Source organism: Mercenaria mercenaria, chromosome 11, assembly GCF_021730395.1.
Source record: "Mercenaria mercenaria strain notata chromosome 11, MADL_Memer_1, whole genome shotgun sequence".
Taxonomy (NCBI): Eukaryota; Metazoa; Mollusca; class Bivalvia; order Venerida; family Veneridae; genus Mercenaria; species Mercenaria mercenaria.
Genome location: NC_069371.1, coordinates 63,867,669 through 63,888,319, shown reverse-complemented (window position 1 = coordinate 63,888,319; position 20,651 = coordinate 63,867,669). Strand labels below are relative to the sequence as shown.

Sequence of the window (20,651 nt, the reverse complement as noted above, 5' to 3'; positions counted from 1 at the left end):
AACTTGGCCGAGGAGTTATGGTCAAAAACTTTTGGTTGAAATTTGGTGAAGATCGGATGAGAACTTTTCGACTTAGAGCGCGAACAAGAGTAAAAAGAACGGAGTAAATCAATATGTCTCTAACACCACTGTGTGGTAGGAGACATAATCAGCTTCGGAGAAGATTATATGTTGTTTTGGATCTCTAATATGATTCTAACGAACTTACTACTGTTTAACCATACTTTTACTGATTTGAAATAAAAGTATACGTACATTTGTCTTAAAGGAAAATACATAGTCTATTTTTACATTGACTTGCAAATGTCAAGCTAGAAACTCAGGGTAGTAACTTAGACTATAAAACCTAAAGTATCTGTGTATGCGACATCAATTCAATTTGACAAACCAGTTTGACAAACCAAAGAACGGACGGGCAAATAATCGGATGAAACGATGGACGACATATCGAAGGGTCAGAGCGAAAGTGTTCCTAGTAAAGGTAGATAAAGAAGCACTTAGAAGTTTCCTTTCATCCACGTCGAAACCATATCCCCCCGACTTTACCTAGAGGTAAAAAGCCGTATGCAATGGATAATCATTATCACAGTTACCTTAGTTTTTATTCTTATTTTCTATTTTTTGTTAATATTATATTTGAAAATCTACCACCTTACTGAACATTGGTGAGCGACCACAAATTTTAAATAGAATTGTGCCATTATATAAAAGAAGATACACATTTCCATCAAAGACATCAACTGCTTCATTCTCATCCATCAGAGGTTCGCCAAAATCCCGAGATGAGCCATGGTAGACCTCAAGTATGCGAGAATTATACTGCTTATGATCGAGCTTTTTGTAAATCTTCAATATTTAGTAAATTTTCACCATAATACACAAAAAAGAAGGATGACGGTATCAATTTACAATAACAAATTAATATTTACAGAGTAAATGTTACTTTAGCTTGCATATGAAAGATATATTTCACTCTTAATTTTCTTTCAGCTTTCACAAATTTCATCCGTAACGACTCAACGCAGGTAGGAACCGCACACAATATTACAATACTTAGCAATATCGGGCTACTGTGACTTATGTGTTTGTTCCTATCTATCATTGATGATATTTCTTTGAAATTAAGATTGTGATCTACAATTTGCGGGGCTTTACTGCCGATTCAGTTCATTGGTTAGGACATGTTGACGGTATAAATGTAGTCTAAAATTGAATATTTACAGAGCAAATGCTACTATTCGTTGCATATGAAAAGTATATGGTACTGGGTGATTTCTTTCAGCTTTTCCCCAAACATATTCGTATAAGACTCAACGCAAATGTAGACCTCATAATTTTTAACAAGCCCTAGTTATTCGGGCTACTATGACCAACGTTTTTGTCCTGTTCTGGCATTGAAAACATATCGATGTATTAAGCTTTTGATCTACAATTTGAGGGGCTTTACTGCCGAATCGGTTTAGTGTAACAAATTAATATTCAAAGAGGAAATGTTTCTATAGGTTGCATGTGAAATATATATTTCACTAGTCTAGTTAATGTTTTACTCCCATTATGAAAATTTGAGTGAGGTCCAAAGTTTTCTAATCAATCCAGCAAGAGAATAAGCAGACGATCCTGTCTTTTTCTCTAAGTATATTCTGAAAATAAAGAAAAAGATAAAGGTTTAATCAAGCTCTACATTGTAGAAATATTTATTATCCAAACGTGTACCTTAAAACATACAAATATAAAAAATACTTACTCCTGCTTCAAAATACTCACCATTCCGTTTCGTGATGATACTGTTCGTTTTGTTTCCTTGTGTCTACTTTAACTTTCGTTTTCGCACTGTGTAGGGTAAACCCTAGGTTTTCTACAACTCTAAAGTAAGGAGTAAAATGATATAGTTTTCGAACACGTGACAATAACCGCATTATTGGGGTTTTAATCGCGACAGTTTGAAATAGGAGGGTAAATGCAATATTCATTATTGGTTTATATATTTGTAAGTTTATGGGACCCTATTAAATGATCAGCAAAGTGTTTGGCTTGATATTGGACAACAAGTAATTATGCATGTTTTAGATTTTATCTTATATAATGTAGCATAACATTTCCTTCGCTGGTGGATAATTTGTAGTGATTTATATAAAGAAATGGTGTGTTAAACCAGTAGAAGACACACGTCAGTGCTCCATCTATACTAAGTTATTCCATAATTAGCACGTTAGGTAGAATACCTTGACTACCTCATTTGTTACGTAAACAGATACAGGGAATATTGATTAAAATATAGAAGATTCACACACTGTAAAGAACATAGTAAGTATTTATTTCACTTTTTTTTGGCAGTGATAATACTGGTTGCTTGTCGTTTTATAATATTGAACATATTGATTTAATTGGCAATAGCATTTTCTTTCAGTTAAAACAAATAGATAATGTACTTGGTTCAATCTTTCGGCTAGGGATAAGTGTCTGAGTGGGTGGGGATTCCAGTTAATCAAGTATATACAAATGTATATATATAGTAACTAAATTCTTTGGAGTATTTGTGTAGGCGAAGTCGAGGCGTCGGTCAATCGGTAACTCTGTGTTTGCATTTTATTTATCCAATGACACGTGCACAGGTAATGTATTATATCTGTCATAAAGCCTGCCAATAATTTTGCTTGATTAAAAGGTACTACCCACCCGATATGGGCAAGAATCTCAACACCCAATTTAATGTTAGGGTAAACGCAGGGCTCCTTGATGAATTGACACTTTCGTATAGTTTGGGACAAAGTAAATATTATGCAAGCGAGTATAAGAGTATATTGCAGTTAGTATAATAAGACCGAACTCTTGAATTGTGTATGGCAGATGAATATTTGAAATTCAGAAATTTGGACATAACCTAACCATAGAATGAAAAAGTTGTTTTACATTCAAACTGAACGGCTCATTAAATATGCTCGCTATTCTAAAAACAAATTTTAATTTATAAATATATGCCTTGACTTAAGGAAAAGGATCACATGAAGGGACCACACATCCGCACAGTAAAATGCCATTTTCAAGGAACTTTTGCATATCTTAGTTTTTATGCATTTGCTCAGATTCCACATATGAATTAGGTTAAATAGTTTTCATCAATTTAAAAAAATTGATAAAAATAAGATGTCTTCACAATGATTACTTATCCATGACTTGTTAAATGAAAAATGTTGTTCCCATGCTAGTTAGAAGTACATTTTGCAATTTACATTCACTTTTATGGAATAATCATGTTTATTTCATGAAAGTCATTATGTCCAGTTCTTTGCAGTGTTTGTTTCTGTGAGATTTACATGCAACTGCTAATGGCAATGCGTAAAATATTGCTCGGACATCAATGCAAATACATAACAAAAAAAAAAAAATGTACAACCACAGGTCGCCCAAAATGACATACACGAAATGTTGCAGGCTCGGTTTGATTAAGCCTGTTAATGGATGGTAGTGGAAATGCAAGCTTCCGTCCACGCCCTCTAGCCCCGGGTTGAGCAGAACTCAACATTTACACATGTTATAAGTACTATAATATAATTTACAGACATCCGCAGATGTATACATACGGCGGTTGACATGGAACCTTCAATGATACACAGAGTGCAATTCCATGAAAAGCGGCGTATGGTCCCCAGATAAAAATAGCTTTGTCATAAACGAGAAAGCAATGAGCAGAACTAAACAGAGGGGATCTGTGGTTATGTACATTTTACAGTTTAATGACTAGAGTGCCATAAAAAATATAAAAAAAACAACACTTTGAATAATTCGAAAGTGTGACCCTTACAAGAGTAATATTACAAGACTTATTTCAACAAATTGACAATTCTATAATAGCATAATAAACATTTTTTAGATTCTATATTTAATGTTTAATTTTTATATAAGATATCCTGCTCAACCATAAAGAACTGTAGGAATTACGTTTTAATTGTGTTCTCATGAAATTTTGATGATACTGAGACCTGATAGTTGAGACCTATTTTGCAATATCCAATAAAGCAGTGCGTATGATATTGATATTTAGATCTAGTAAATAAAATACCGATATTATCTCACATCACTTGTCTCACACCCGTCACGGGCTGATATTAAGTTTCCAGTAATGTAAAATGGATAAATAAAGTGGTCGAAACGGTGACAAAATAAAGCTACTTCGTCAGTTAAGTTGTGATAATAAAGAAATCCCACATTTGGTTTGAGATATTCCCAAATACCCATATACAAAATCATAATCTTGGGCCAGGGGCCTCCGTGGCAGAGTTTCCTCTACCAACAAAAGCTGGAAAGTCACCATATGACCTATAATTGTCTCGGCGTGACTTTAACCCCACCCCCACCCCCCATCCCCCGAAAAAAAAAGAACGGTCCGGATTTCTCTAATCACAATTCGAGGCCATGGTAGATTTACCTTATGTCACGTGTGGTGTGAACTATATATTTTATCTAATGAGTTGCGACTTTCGCATAAAATAATTTATTCGTTTCAGCAGCGCTATTTCTCCAAGATAACATCAGTTCAACATGATCCATCTACAGTTACTGTACCGCGTTCTTCTCACACTGTTGACAGTTTATCATAATGTCGGTATGTATATTTGATAGATGTCAAAATGACTTTTGCTGCAAAAACGTGAAAACCTGATATCTGTTTTCTAAAATGAATGAGATTTCACTTTAGTAATGCAATGTGACATTGCAAAGTATTATCATAAAAGCAAACTTATGCGAATACACGAAACTTCTACATCACCACTTATTTTTTTATTTATTGCAATTATATCTCTCTTTGTAGTCTAAGTACATTTATGTCGTTTCTCATAAGTGATTGTTAATAACATATTGGATTTTAATGCAATCAGATCATTGTTTATTTACGACCTCTACCTATTTTTAATATATCATAAAAGTAAACTTGAATGTTTTCTTCATCATATAGGTGTAACTATCATTTATGATGATACAGAGTTGAAGATATTAAATTATTTTCGATATAATAATGATCAGATATCAAGCTAAATCTATTTGTTTCTAAGGCAGAAAATAGAAGTCATTTTGCTTTTTTTCGTAAATTTCCTGCCTTACAGCGATTTTTGTTTGTTTGTTTATTCTAGACATTTATGTTTATTCGTGTGACTTTTTGAAATTGTTTTTGAATATCGTTTCAAATTTGCGGCGCATGCCGTTTCGCCGCTGGCTACCGGCTAGGCATTCGGTTGTCCCCCTGCACTGCCAGATCTATCACTTGTACGCCTATGTGCGTCGGCTTCGATACCAGCAAAGATCATGTCAAAAGAAAACAGTCGCAAACTTATTTGGAACAAGTCGCAATAGAAAATCAAAACAAATTAAATTTGCTTGTTTTAGTTGCAGATCACGCGACTGGCGTACACCGTGGCGTTCGTTTATTCAAAAAGCTGGAGAGATTTATTTTCTTATCGCTAACGTGACCGGCGTATCCTGGATTGTGTGAAACAAATTAGCTCAATTGTTCTCCGCGTATTTCAGATGTCCAAAATATCCTATTTGTCATATGAAAGATATAATTGCAGAGATATCGAAATTGCAGATATTTCATTAGTGTGTAATGCTTATAATTTTCTTTGATATATTCTAGTGATGTGTACCTACCTACAATGTACTTCCAAATGATATCGATTGGGATCTGATACGTATATTTAAAAATGACGGAATAACCGCTGTCAAGACATCTATTAAAGACAATTTGAATAAATGGGTATCTGAAAGCGAAATAAACATCGATGTAACAGGAAATTCTGGTGTTGGAAAGTCAAGTTTTATCAACGCTATCCGTGGTCTATCACCGGAAGATGAAGGGGCTGCCAAAGTGGGAGTGGTTGAAACAACAACAGAAATAAAGGCATACCGCCATCCAGTAAATAACAAAATTACTCTATGGGACTTGCCAGGAGTTGGAACTCCTACATTTCCGCGATATAGATACCTCAGTAAAATAGATGAAGAAAACTTTGATTACTTTATTTTCATTTTCTCTGAAAGATTTACGGAAAACGATCTGTGGTTAGCAAAACAATTTAATAACAAAGATAAGGCATTTTATTTCGTTCGAAGTAAAGTAGGGCAAGATATTGAAAACGACAAACGAAGTCATCCAAAAAGTCACAACACAGAGTCAGTTTTAGCTGTCATTCGAAACAACTGCAATCAAAACCTAAAATATGTAAATGTCAGAAATCAGCGGGTATATCTAATTGACAACTATGACATTGAAAAGTACGATTTCAAACTACTCTCATTAAAACTAATGGAGGATGCGTCAGAGCTGAAAAGAAAGTCCTTGGAAAGAGCATTGATTAACTTTTCCAATAAACTCATAATTAACAAAAAGACTGACTTGCATGGAAGGATAGGTGCTATTGCGTTGGCGTCCGGTTTGGCTGGCGCAATGCCACTACCGGGTCTGGATGTAGCAGTGGATTTATTTGCTCTTCTTGAAGAAGCACTCTATTATCGGAAAGAATTTGGTTTGGATGACGACTCATTGAGCCATTACGCATATTTAAATGGTATATCAAAAGACAGGTTTACGCGAGAAGTCGGTCTCAAAAGTAGTCTAATTGAATACACTGCATCTGGTTTGCTAACATATTTTGCGAAAATTGGACTGACACAGGCTGCCTCGTACAAAACTTCAAATATTATGAAGTACGTGCTACCAATATTTGGCAACATTGCGAGTGGAATCACATCATATACAGCGACAACGATCTGCCTTAATAACTTGCTTGATATGATGGCAGAGGACGCCAGGAAGATAAATGTCTATGAACTTTAAATATTTCAAGGACTTATGCAATGTTCTTATGTTTCAAGGACTGTACAGTGTTTTAATATTTCAAGGACTGTTCAATGTTTAAATATTTCAAAGACTTTCACAATATTCTAATGTTTCAAGGACTGTACAATGTTAAGTTATTTCAAAAACTTACACAATATTCTAATGTTTCAAGGACTGTACACTGTTTAAATAGTTCAAGGACTGTTCAATATTTAAATATTTCAAAGACTTATAAAATGTTTTAATGTTTCAAGGACTGTACAATGTTTAAATAATGCAAGGACTGTACAATGCATAAATATTTCAAAGACTGCATTTTTTTATTTCATGGATTGTACAATGTTTAAATATTTCAAGGATATACCGTTTTTAATATTTCAAGGACTGATACGATCTTTTAATATTTCAAGGACTTGTACATATTTTAATATTCCAAGAGCTTATACAATATTCTAATGTTCCAAGGACTTATAGAATATTTTAATATTCCAAGAATCTATTCAATGTTTTGATATTTCAAGAATGTTTTAATATTTCATGGACAGTACAATGTTTAAATATTTCAAGGACTTATACGATCTTTTAATGTTCCAAGTACTTATACATATTTTAATATTCCAAGGACTTATACAATATTCTAATATTCCAAGGACTTATACAATATTTTAATATTCTAAGTACCTATTCAATATTTTGATATTTCAAGGCTTTGTTTTGATGTTACAATTCTGACGACTTTACAGCTATACGTATGACGAAAATCTACACTTATTAAATTAGAAACTTATCGGTGGAGAAATGGATGTTCTTACAGAATTTATTGTCGTCTATGAGACGGAGATGTGTAAAGTTTATAACGCAAATCGTGGACACACACGATTTTAACTGTAAGAATTACTGACAATTATCGTGTTAAATTGTAAAACGTAATTATGTAAATTCTTAAATTTTATATCAAAGTCAATATAGTTTTGGAATATTGTGTGAATTTATCTCAATACGCATAATATGCGGTATTAACTCAATGAATGCACGTTTCAGCTTTTGCCGTGTAAGAATTTTGTTTTTAGATGTAATATTACCAAAGATTTACTTTGTTCTGTACTTTCACGGTTGAATAAATTCTCAAACGGTGTTGAAATTTGAATTTAAATTGTTATTTATATAAGAATGTTTAAGCAAGTTTTAAGTACACTGATATTCTTTACATTGTTAAATCGAATGCAGAAAATTTACGGTGAATATAATATATGAGAAATAGAGATGGTTAATATTGTTTATATCTGAAGCGTTTATTTCATATGTATTCATATCTATCTAATATGTAGTCTTAATTATCAGAATGAATGATATCTAGTGACAGACAACAAAATGTTATAGTGTTTATTCTTAAACTATAAAATACCTTATTAACAGTACTGTATAAATGTGAGTTTTGGTATGAACAGTCTTTCCTCATTTTCCACTAAACTAATTTGCTTTTAATCAATTTCAGGTAATAAATGTCCTTTATATTTCAACTTACAGGACATACTGTCACGTTTTCCTACGTAATGGTGTCAATACGTTACAATACGTTATCAGTTTGAGGAAGTTCTTAAATGTATTTTCTAGATAGAAAAGCTGAATCATTCATCTTGAACATCAAATATTTCTGGCTGGAGTTTTGCTATTGGCTAGAGTCTGGGCATGAACGACTTGTGAATTGCAAAGAAGCTAGTACCCAATGTTCTGAATCTGTTGTTTATCCATAACAAACGTCCGTACAAAAATGTCTAAGGTCTTCTTTCTTATTTAAAGCTATGACAAATCTGTATAACACTAACTTTGAGTGCCTCTTTATAAATGACTTAAGAAAAATGCGTGAAATTTGCAGAAATTAGGGCAGAGAGAAGTACTAGTAAAAAAAACCGACGTGACCGCCCAGTCATTGCATCAAAATAATATCGTGATCTTAATAATTAGCGTGAAGAACGTGAAGAAAATAATAGTAAGATTCGTTAAGGAATCAGAATAGTGTTTTACTTAACTGGCTTAGGGATTTCATTTCTGTAACAGTTCCCTCCCTTATTCGGGTTCTAAATAAGTAATAAAAGAAACTTCAACAGGAACTTCATTTTAACTGCGAACTTGCTAAAATGGTTGCCCATTCAAAAGAACATTTTCAAACATGCAGAAGTTTATAATTATGTACCATACTGTGCGACAATTTCGTTGATTGATAAAACGAAAACTTTCTTAAAATAAAAATTAATGAGTTTGTTTGGCCTCTTTTTTTTCCATGTATATCAGTTGCGCTAATCATTTCTTATTTAAAATCATGCTCAAAATTCCATTGTGAGTAACCTTTGAAAATGACTTATTCGAAATTCTGGATAAGCCATTTACACATGCACAAGTACTTTTATGTAAATTGTTTATCTGATCAGAAATATTTAAAGAAGTGAAGCTGGTATACCTAAAAAAGTAAAAGGTGAATGTTTCTCATTATGCATGGATACCAGACGAAAGTCTCCACCGGGAATGTATGGAAAAAAACGGCACATAGTATATTAACACCTTCGCCACCCCCCCTCCCAGAATACAGTCAAGACCGATACTTATGGTAACTATTAAAGTAAAATCACCAAGAGCCGATCATTAGTACACATGTATATTCAAAACTGATAAATTGTTTCTGCATTTTACATAGATACACTATACTTACTTCAAATATACAATGTACAAAATAAAATTTTAGCAGTCGTTGACCTACTTTATATTTACCGAAAGATAGTTTGAAACAGAAGCTTAGATATTATAAAACTGTCTTTCCTGATCAAGATTAGTTTTGATTATGTGCAAAATATAACTAACCCCGACTTGAAAATTTGGTGAAAAGAATTGTGAAAGAAACTATCGATTCGACAAAAGAATTAAATATCTTGTTCAGGCAACCGTGTACCCCGCTCTCTAAAGCTTTGTTTCCTCTGTTCTGATACATGATATGTATTGTATTTAGTTAACCAGTTTATAGCAATACTGTAGTAACAGATACTTGATCTTAAATCATAAATCGGTGTAGCCCCATTTGGTTCTGTGACGATCTGTGTATGAAAAGAATTGGAACCACTGCATTACCCTTGCATGATCGTAAGAGGCGACTAATAGAGTCTTAAAACTTGGTTTTGCTGTAACTCTGTGATTCCAGCAGGTGTGCAAATTTTAATTCCATACCTCATGTTTTTATTTCGATGTAAATGAGATATGAAACCTAAATTTGTAGTCCTGTTTGGCGCCATATAACCTATACTGTGTTGGTGCGCCGTAAAACCCAAATAAATAGATAAATAAATCGGTGTAGGGCTACGCACACAATACTTTATCGTTTAGCTTTTATACTATATTCATATAGCATAGAAATATTTACAAACGTAGATATCGGGACAAATTAATACTGTAGAAGTATTTTATTCACATTTTCTTTTGTTAATTACTACGATGTTTGAACTTTTATAATTTATCTATCTGGAACTTGGTGTCTTTGACTTAGAATATTACATGAACATTATTTCAAGTTATGGTATTCCATTTCTGTTTTATTTTACTTTTACCACACACTTTTTAATATATAAACACGATTTTTCGACGTGATATAAAATTGCTCGCTAACGTCTATAAATGATAAATTAACATTATAACCTTTATATACCATTTAACAAAATCATAAGCTGGTACCCGTTTTCTTTTAGATTATATGAGGAAACAATCATGGTGCATGTATCTGTAAGGCTGATGCTGTTTTGGACAACAACCTTGTGTTGCCAGGCTAACAAAGGTATGATTTAAATCCATTCAGTAGTCCAGTACACGATGTAGGCAATATATAGATAAATTATAATTCATACACTTACCTAATTTCAGAATTCTTTCAAAATTGGTTCTTATATTTCGTTTTGCGCCAAATACCATACTCTTCTATACTTTACAGTTTTCAGACTTTATCTACTACGAACAAAGTTTTCAAATAACAGTGTTGCTTACTATGTTCAAATATTGCTTCTAAAATCATCTGTAGTCTAATATCTTTATATATTTAAATTTGAAACCTTTAAAGTTTCTCTTAATCAAAATATTTATAGTTAAAATATCTATGGTAATGTATTTTCCCCATAAATGTTTTATAGACAGTTTTAAAACATTATTTAAATTATTTTTAACAGAATTAGATGCGCCCAGTAGCATAACGAACGTCATAGAATATAAAATTAGATCGGCGTTTTCCAACGGCGGAGCGACTGCTGTAAAAGGTGTCATCTTTGAAGAACTTCATAAATGGAAAGATCTCCCAATTAATATTGGAGTAACAGGAAATTCCGGTGTTGGTAAATCAAGTTTTATCAATGCCATTCGTGGTCTTAGTGCAGAAGACGAAGGAGCTGCTAAAGTAGGCGTTATCGAAACAACGCAGACAATGAGCTCATATCAACATCCAAATAACAAGAATTTACTGTTCTGGGATTTACCAGGTGTCGGTACTCCAAACTTTCCACAAGGGAACTATCTGAAAGCTATCCAAGCTGAAAAATTTGATTATTTCATTATAATGTCTGCTGATAGATTTACAGAGAACGATTTGTGGCTTGCAAAAGAGATGGTAAATCTTCGCAAAGCGTTTTACTTCGTCCGAAGTAAAGTTAGTCAAGATATAGAAAATGACAAGAAGAGTCATCCAAAATCTCATGACAAGAAATCTGTACTAGAGGTCATAAGGACCAACTGCAATCAAAATTTGCAACACATCAGAAGTCTCAAGAAACCTGCCCGGGTATATCTAATTGATAACTATGATGTTGATAATTTCGACTTTGTTATCAACACATTTAATTGAAGATGCTCCTGAAATGAAAAAAGAAGCCATTACAATGTCACTGAATGTTCTCTCAAGAGAATTGATATTAACTAAGAAAGATGTCTTGATTAGTAGAATATACAAAGTGGCAGTACTATCGGCTTTAGCTGGTGCAGCACCGGTACCTGGACTTGATATTGCTGTAGACACGTTAGTTCTTCTTGAAGAAGCCATATTTTATCGATCTCAGTTTGGTCTAGACGAGGACTCTTTGAGGAATCACGCTAAACTACATAGAATGTCGTTGGACGATTTTATCGAAAGAGTGGGACTAGAAAGCAGTATGGTCGAGTTTTCCAAAACCGGCATAATAATGTATTTATCAAAGATTGGAGTAACGAGTGCTGCGTCATACGCTACAAAAAACATTTTGAAATACACTTTGCCAGTGGTAGGAAACATAATAAGCGGTACAGCCGCCTATACTTCGGCAACATATTGCTTAAATAGTATACTGGATATGATGGTCAATGACGCATTGAAAATAAACGATTATCGTCCTAAGGAATAATTAATCCTTTCAGCTAAAATGTATAGAGAAGCTTGCCTTCATGTTTTATTGTAGTACTGTTAATGTTTTCTTAAAGGACAAGGAATGCCTGAATATAAGTTAATTTGATATGAAAGCCATCATCAAGCCTTTAATACCGCTGAAAGAATTTTTAAAACCCGACCAATGTTGAAAAAGATATGGCATTTTGTAATTTGGAAAAAAATGGCTTATCATGGAGGCAGCTATTTTAATGTGTTTATGACGTCATTTACACACTGCTGAATTCTTTATTTAGCAACTTACCTTTTAAATAGATTAATTTCATATGTGTCTCGGGTGTAAGCTGTAAAATATGGTAATTTCTTTCATTTTAGCTTTAAAAAGTAAATAAAGTATTTTACAGAAATAAGTAAATACACTTCAAATATGTATCTAAAATTTCACAAATCCACCATTTTGTTTCTTGTTGGCATGGAAACAAAATGGCCGCCATTTTATCAAATATTTGATTGCTCATAACTTTCTCAATATTAAACCGATTTTGAAAATTCTTTCACTTCTTTAAATGACTTAAGAAATCATAGCAGATGGATTTACATGAGACCAACACTGCCTTTCTCTTTAAAATTACAGTATACATGTAATACAAAGCATGATCAAGAGAATAATAATTACAGATAATCTCACTTAGGTAGTTTTTATGCAGCTCATTCATTTTATTATCGCCTAAACATATTACCATAAGGCATAACTCTTGGCAGGTATGTCGTTAAATTTCCTTAAGCTTAACTGAACGGTCATGTAGTTTAAAACTTTAGATAAATATTGTCATTGATTATTTTTAAAGTCAATTCATAGCGTAGCGTTTTATTTTCACGTTTATACATTTTATTAACGTATGCTCTGTTTATTATCATTCAGTTAGCTTTTTTTTCTTTTGACGCTTTTAAGGCCCTTTCACATTTTCCTGTCATGATTAATGTTTAAATTAAAATGAAATGTACACGTATTTTTGAAAATTGTCGTTCACATAATTTGATTTTTTACGATAATTGTGATGAAATGGCAATACAATCAACAAGAAGACAGTAAGTGTTCATATAAGACACCATGAATTGTGCAACATCCCTCAGGACTATTATTAGCGATTTAGTTGAACTGTGTTTCAAAGTAATATTGATTAGACTCCATGTACCTAATGATTTAGAAACAATAATTACACCGAGATGAAATTCTTTAACCGTTTTACGATTTCATGACAGTATTCTGTGATATATTTTATTACATGTTTGTGTTCTGTTCCTCTAATAGTAATGCCGCACAAGGTTTGACATACCATTATCTTAAATTGTTGCAGTCATTATCGGTATACTGATATAGGTAATTCAAAAAATATTTATAAAATGTTTAGTGGCATTATTTATAATATCACCGGGAAAAAATAAAATGTCAAAGGTTTAAGGGATCTTGTTGAATTTTAAAGAGAAAGGCAAACCGGTAATTCAAGACCCGTTTGAAAATATTTGTACGTAGAACGATAATATTGTAAAATGTTCCAAATGACTGCTTAACTGCTTATGATGTTTGTGTCAGCACTTTATGAATATACACCATGAATATTGTTTGTTGAAGCAATCTGTACTAATAATGTCCGCCAGTAAAGAATTAAATGTTAATGTTCATTTACAACACTCGTCATTTTGTTCAACATCTAAATACATGTAACTCAAAATATGTGATTAATTTGAATACAGTTGATCTTCGTGTATGACCCTCTTATACATGTAGTTACAAGATCAACACACAGTAATGATATAATTTTAGATAAAAGTTAGACATCGACTGGCAGGAGATTGCATCTATGTAAGTTGTAACATAAATATTAAACATATCAATGACATCTAAACCTACGGTATGTGACATTCCGCCTAACAGGTATCAATGCATGAAGTATATAATATCAGTTATTTTAGAAATAGCTCTTTTTACACACGTCAGTATATACGGTGTAAGATACTGATATTTTACTTAGTTAATACCTACATGTAATTTATTTTAGGTCGATTGTACAGCAAGTTCTACAGCGCTTATATTATCCACTCTCGACACCTCATTCCTGATTGAATCCAGCGCTACGAGGTATGAGAGAAGAGAAGCCAGTTTCCCTTTTAATGGTGAGCGTCAAGCAAGGGAGCTACTTGTACCATTGTTCACGTCTTTGGTATGACGCGGCCGGGAATCGAACCCACGACCTCCCGCACTCGAAGCGAACGTGCTACGATTAGGCTATCGAGGCGGGTGATTTTTTACTTGTTCATATTTGTTGCAGAATAAAGAGATGAATTAATTAGATAAACTGCATTTTATTAGTATACATTGGAATGAATACAAGGGAAATTGAAATGAAGTGCTCGTCTAGTCATTTCGTTCTATAAATCAGTTGGCTAACCAACTTGTCTTTATAAGGCCTTTGTTCGCTTTACATTTATAACAAACTCAGATATAATGAACATCTTTTGCTCCATCTAACTGGAGGTATTATATTTGATTTTATGTACTTATCAGCATTAGAAAAAAGTGTTTATTAAAACTTAATTTGTTCATTGCGTGTAAAAACGTTATATCTGTTTTTTAAACAATTAACAAAAATATCGGTCAGTCAATTTTTTCAGTTATCAAATTAATTTGATGAAACATGGTTTTAGCTCCATAAATAGCCTTTTTTCAATACATAGAAGCAATTTAATTTCTTCCCAAAGAACATTGTTTACCTAAAACAGAGGCAAGTGAAAAGAACAATTATCTTCAGCGCTTTTGAACGTTTATTTTATAGATGAAAAGAGCGCTATAAAATCTGGTTAAATAATAATAATCTTTTATTCACCTTCAAATATCAAAAGCTCTATATGTCGATTTACAATATGATACAGAATTAAAGCATCTGAATTATGAACATCACGCCATTTAAGCCATTATTCATTTTTTTTCACTCGGGCATATTGGTGCCTAATATGGAGCAGTATCAAAGTATTCACCAGTATCTTATATATTTTTTGTTTGTTTTCAAGATGTTTATTGCACTTAAATTTATTACAGTCATACCAATGATCAATATGGCAGTTCCTGTTAACCAATAGCATGTACTGAATGTCCATATCTAGTAAATAAACAATGAAACCGACAACTGTTTCAGTATTCGATCGCGAAATACTAATGACACATTCGCACGAGGGAAAAAGATAATAGTATTACAGGGGCCAAAATTATGAGCTCTGAAAGTCCCAGGTTCGATCAATTTTTTAGTTTCGGAATATATTTTGAAGAAAACAAAACAATCCACAGTTCACACTTTCTTTTATTGGTTACCCTTTCTAAGTTGTTCAAATTTTACAACTCATTAATAACAATTTCTCAATTACAAAACCCCAAAAATAAGCAACTAAAATTTCCTAATATAATATCTGGGGAGAGAGAGAGGGGGAGTGGTTCAGGCAGGTCAGTGAAAGGAGGTAAACACTACCTTTCGTTTCGGCGACCAAACACAGAACAAAACCACTGATATGCAAACCTGCCTATTTATTAGCCTAACATTCCCGCCAAAAACGGGGGTCATAGTAAAAGTAATGTAAAAGTTATGAAAGTTCTAGAAACCATGTACACAATCAATATGGTAAATTGAAATATTAGAATTATTGACCAACCCTGCCCTGACGACAGCAGTGAAAAAGCAAGAATCATGAAAAAATTATGAATTAAGCTACAGTCTAATACTGGATAGTTTAAAGGTGCAAACCAATTATTTAAAAGATGGCACAATATGCAAGCAAAACTACAATAAGAAGACCCTCAAATAGGAGGCAAACATAAGTATTTATCACCTAATTACTAATTACTAAGCTTGTGAAGTCCCAATAGGTACAAAACATCATTTAAATAAGATATAGAAAAAGTCACCATCATTAAACATGTATATAAAGCAGTATCAATATATGGCATGGACTTTTAAGAAGAAAATGTACTGAAAACTGGTTTAAGTAAAAATAGAATGCACAATTGATTTAAGGTGGCTGTATACCAGTTGAAATAACAATATACTGACAGGTATGTACTTGAAGATATCATTTCTGCTACAATAGTTTATACGTATTCTCCCAACATCAGTCAGAATCTGTTAAGAAACATGTTTCTTTGCGAGATTTTCTGTTAGGACACAGTGTACTTCAATCGCTCGTTCCGCTGTATCATCAAGGCATTTCTTCAAGTGTTTTGAATATCTAATAAACATTGAAATGCTACCAACGAGAGGTATGTAGTTAATCATATGAAATATTGACTGTCGCAGATAATTTGACATAGATTTATTATGAGAGGACATCAACTCCTCTACAGTTTCTTTTTTATCATCTCCTAAATCGCAAACCATTGCTACTTTAGTCAATGAACTGGTGTCGACTCCGAACTCCTTCCCATAGTATTCGATCTCATGTGAAATATAATCATTTGGATTTTGAGAAGTAAGGCTTAAATTCACAACTTGGGTAAATGCAGCAGCGAAGTAAGCATGTAGTGGAATCATGCGTTTCAGACTTTTCCTTTTGGCTTCTATAACCTCCCTTGAAAGACAGGCCAATGATAAAGCCAACACATCTTGTTTAATTCCGCACGAGTCCTCAATCATTTTTCTTGCTAAAGCTCCAAAATCGTAGGCTTGTGTATCGTAATTGTCTATAAGGTAAATTTCCTTTCTTCGAAATGTGGTAAGGTGTTTTTCAAGGTTCTGCCTGATTTCTGCAATCTTAGAAGCCGCGTTATGCGTTCTTGGATGGGCCCTCCTATCATTTTGCATGTCGTTGTCTATTTTTGAACGAACGAAGTAGAATAATTTTCCACTTTCTTCAACCTTACTTGCTAGCCAAAGATCATGTTCCATGAATCGAGTGTCGATTACTATTATGAAGAAGTCATATTGATCAAAATTCACATCATCCAGGTAAGTTTCTTTCTAAAATTGAGGTGTTCCTAAGCCCGGTAAATCATAGAGCAAAAAGTTGTCATTCCCTGGGTATTTATACTCCTGAACTTCTGGTGTACATTCTACAACATTGACGGCAGCTGGATTATGATCTACGTCATCGGCGGTAATACCCCTTAAGGCGTTGATAAAGGAGGATTTGCCTGTCCCAGCTCTCCCTGTCACGGCTATTTTTAGAACAACATCTTTCCATTCGTTTAACTGCGACTTCAAGCGTTTGGCAACTCCTTGAATTCCTTCTTTGTCATAATGTACTTTTAGCGAGTCAACCTTTTCTCTGATAAATGAGAATTTGTTCCCCTCAATACTTGCCATGTTCTGTGGAATAAAATTGTAGGCATTTAAAATTAAATTTCACAGAAAGTTATTTGAAACGAAAAAGGGTTCTGTATATTAAATGACAACAATGAAACTAAGAGAAAATAAGATTTCTGAATTTTTATCGGTCTTACTCATAGAATCGTATTGAAGTGACAGCGTTGGGAGCCAGTCGCGATATCTAAAAACGACTGCTATCAGACCAACCATACGAGAAATGTGTTGAATCTTGGACGAATCACATTTAAAAGCTTACTTATACGTATAATTCAGTGCATCATGACAGATCAAGATGCTGTTGTAATGACACTTCAATCATATGCAAAGACATATTGCCAGCGTTATATCAGTCAAATTGGATTATGATTTCAGACAAGTAGGGCTAGAAATCAGTTTGACACGTGGTAATTTTGACACAAAACTAACGCAAGTGTTCCCAGTATTGATTTGTTTCCATAACAAATTGGATTTGTATTCATTAGTGAAACACTGGCTGACATAAAAATCGCAGGTATGTTAAGATTATTTACACAATCATTTTGAAAAATAAAACTATTACAAATAATCATTTACAATTTAGCAGTAAACGTGAATCGTACTACAGGCAATTTCTTCATGCAGTCGTTTAATCATTACATAAAACATTATTAGTTAATACAAGAACTACAAGAAAAAGTGCTGTTCAGCGTAACCTGTGATAGATACAACATAGTGTATAAATAGATACAAAAAAAAACTATCTGCTGGTAAATATAGCTTCAAAATCAATAAGCTACCGCCATATTATCCAATACTTAAAGATGTCAATATCTATACAATATCTATATCTGAGTCAATCTATGTTTGTCTGACTAGCTGTAGATCATTCGCTGAAATTTCCAACAAATAATAACCTTAAATTTAATAAAAACAGGAATTAAACTCACCTCAGGTAGCTCAATACATCTCCTGCATCATAATACAACTGTTTTGAATGCAGACTGCGCAAAAATCTTTCCCGCGGCATGCTTTAAATAAATTTAACAGCATTGTGTTATTTTCATTTAATAAATTTATAGTATTTTCAAATGCTGTTTTTTTTCTTGGCGGTAGCACGTTCATCTGTATGGGGTTTCTTCGTTCTGCGAATAATAAAGCTGGCTGAAAACAAGTATGATACTAGTCAATAAACCAAGAAAGGAATCGTGAAAACTTGAATACACTATTATCCAATGATATGTCCTGATTAAAAAAAACAACAGTAGTTAAAACTATTTTCAAAATTATACATGTTATGTACGCATACATGTTTTAGATTTTGAAACTACTGAGAAAAGCAAACACGTGGAAAGATTTAACAATGATATAAATATACACACACTTGTTTCATACTTCGGTTTTTACTCAGAGTAACTAAATGAAAGCAATTCAACTAAATGGAGGCAATTTGCAATTGAATCACTTATGCAAGATCCGGAGTCTTATTTATACAAACACTTGTGCATTAACTTATATGTATAGTTTGTCAGAACATAATTATGCAGTAATATAGTTTAAGCGCTGTAAAACAAAGTTTCTCGAGACATATCCTTCACAGTGATCCTTTCCGCTGTATTGATTTGTAATGTGAAGTTGTTTTTCATTGTAATGCATAGGTGAGATGTTGGTAAAACGCAATGATATTGCAAAAACGAGACAACCATTCAAGTGAAAACCATGAGATTTTGGTATAGGCGATACATATTTTGAAATATTATACAGTGCGACATTAGACAATATCTCTACGTACAAACTCACTCTGTTGATTAATATAGGGACAGTTAAATTTTAAAGCCAATTCACATTGTAGCAGTTTCGAAAAATACTAGGTCGGCGACAAATATATGCAGTGTTATCATAATCAAAACAATTCTGATGATATGGGAAATAGTAATTACGTTTAGGTAGAATGTCCCAAATGTCTATCAAATAGAACACACAGTAATCTGCCCACTGTGATAAAACGACGTCGTTAAGGTTGCTCTCGGGTTTCCTTCGAAAAGTTCAAAGTATGAGATATATTATTGATCTCTGGTCTGTATGTACTAACATCTGCTTTCTTTCCTTTGGCAAAATAATTAAATCGTTCGAGGTCCAAATTTCATCTGAGCAGCGACCCCCTCCAACCCCCACTAGCGGCGAAGTTATTTCTCGAGGGAAATCGTCGTTTTTCAGTCACATGTTGTTTTTCACATCAATTTCAACGGGATTATAACTGAAAAGCGGCGATTTCCCTGAAAAAAAAATACATGCGCCGCTGGGGGAAGGTTGCTCAAGGGAAATATGGGCTCGGAACGATTTTTTTTCGCCAAACGAAAGACAGGAGATGTTAGTATATACAGACCTGATATCAATCTTATAAGTCATGCTTTAATAACATTAAATTTAACGCCAACGCGGCAATATGGCTACGTTTATTTTACTTCTCAATAAGTGTAAAACATTGCACCTTGTAAGCAGGAGCATATTTCTGCGCTGTGTGATTTTCCTCATGCATGTACTCTCCGAATCCCGTTGTCTATGACCTAGGTATTCGATTCTCAGACACACATTTTTATATGAGCGTGTAGGGAAATGACCGACGTTTTGAAAATTATTGTTGTTAACAAAATCTCACATTAACACAAAATACACTAACAAAGTAATACAAACGAATATTAATAACAAAACATAGTGGGAACACAGCTGGACATTGCCTTATAACGGTCATTGGAAAAACTCAATCAGAATACAGACTCACTGACATATTGATAGTGAAATGATATTGATATAATGTCAAAAAGAAGAGGCTCTTTCAATCAAAATAGCTTTTTATATGTTTGATCCGTTTTAGTTCAATATCAAAGAAATCATAATTCTTCATTCTAAAAGTACCATTTTGTGGAAAATTTTTTTTTTTTTTTTTTACCTTTTAATCAAACCTGTTTCCAAACATATCGCCCACTCACTCCTCCTCATACAACCACGGTTTGCAACGCTTACAAAACCAGTCACTTCCGCCTTCTTCCAAGCTTTCTTGCACATACATCCTTTCATTCTCTGTTAAACACCCTTCATGATACCA

At 33.2% G+C, this 20,651-nt stretch overlaps 4 protein-coding genes across 4 annotated transcripts; 3 read left to right on the top strand and 1 right to left on the bottom strand.

Annotated features, from left to right (window-relative positions):
• Window positions 1-1,827: 1,827 nt before the first annotated feature.
• On the top strand, window positions 1,828-13,908 carry LOC123532163 (interferon-inducible GTPase 1-like). The gene is made up of 3 exons (XM_053517577.1): window positions 1,828-2,304; window positions 10,567-10,652; window positions 11,038-13,908. Exons 2-3 carry the CDS (start codon window positions 10,586-10,588, stop codon window positions 11,703-11,705), a joined length of 735 nt encoding a protein of 244 aa, XP_053373552.1. The 5' UTR covers window positions 1,828-2,304; window positions 10,567-10,585; the 3' UTR covers window positions 11,706-13,908.
• Window positions 4,540-6,832, top strand: LOC123532528 (interferon-inducible GTPase 5-like). The gene is made up of 2 exons (XM_053518154.1): window positions 4,540-4,603; window positions 5,787-6,832. The coding sequence occupies exons 1-2, from the start codon at window positions 4,540-4,542 to the stop codon at window positions 6,830-6,832; spliced, it is 1,110 nt and encodes a 369-aa protein (XP_053374129.1).
• LOC128546804 (interferon-inducible GTPase 5-like) lies at window positions 11,740-12,237 on the top strand. Its single transcript, XM_053518153.1, has one exon. It carries the CDS (start codon window positions 11,740-11,742, stop codon window positions 12,235-12,237), a length of 498 nt encoding a protein of 165 aa, XP_053374128.1.
• Window positions 13,909-15,556: 1,648 nt separating the features above from the next.
• Window positions 15,557-18,548, bottom strand: LOC123532164 (T-cell-specific guanine nucleotide triphosphate-binding protein 2-like). The gene is made up of 2 exons (XM_045313528.2): window positions 18,496-18,548; window positions 15,557-17,569 (listed from the first exon to the last, which is right to left on the bottom strand). Exon 2 carries the CDS (start codon window positions 17,147-17,149, stop codon window positions 16,391-16,393), a length of 759 nt encoding a protein of 252 aa, XP_045169463.2. The 5' UTR covers window positions 17,150-17,569; window positions 18,496-18,548; the 3' UTR covers window positions 15,557-16,390.
• Window positions 18,549-20,651: the final 2,103 nt, after the last annotated feature.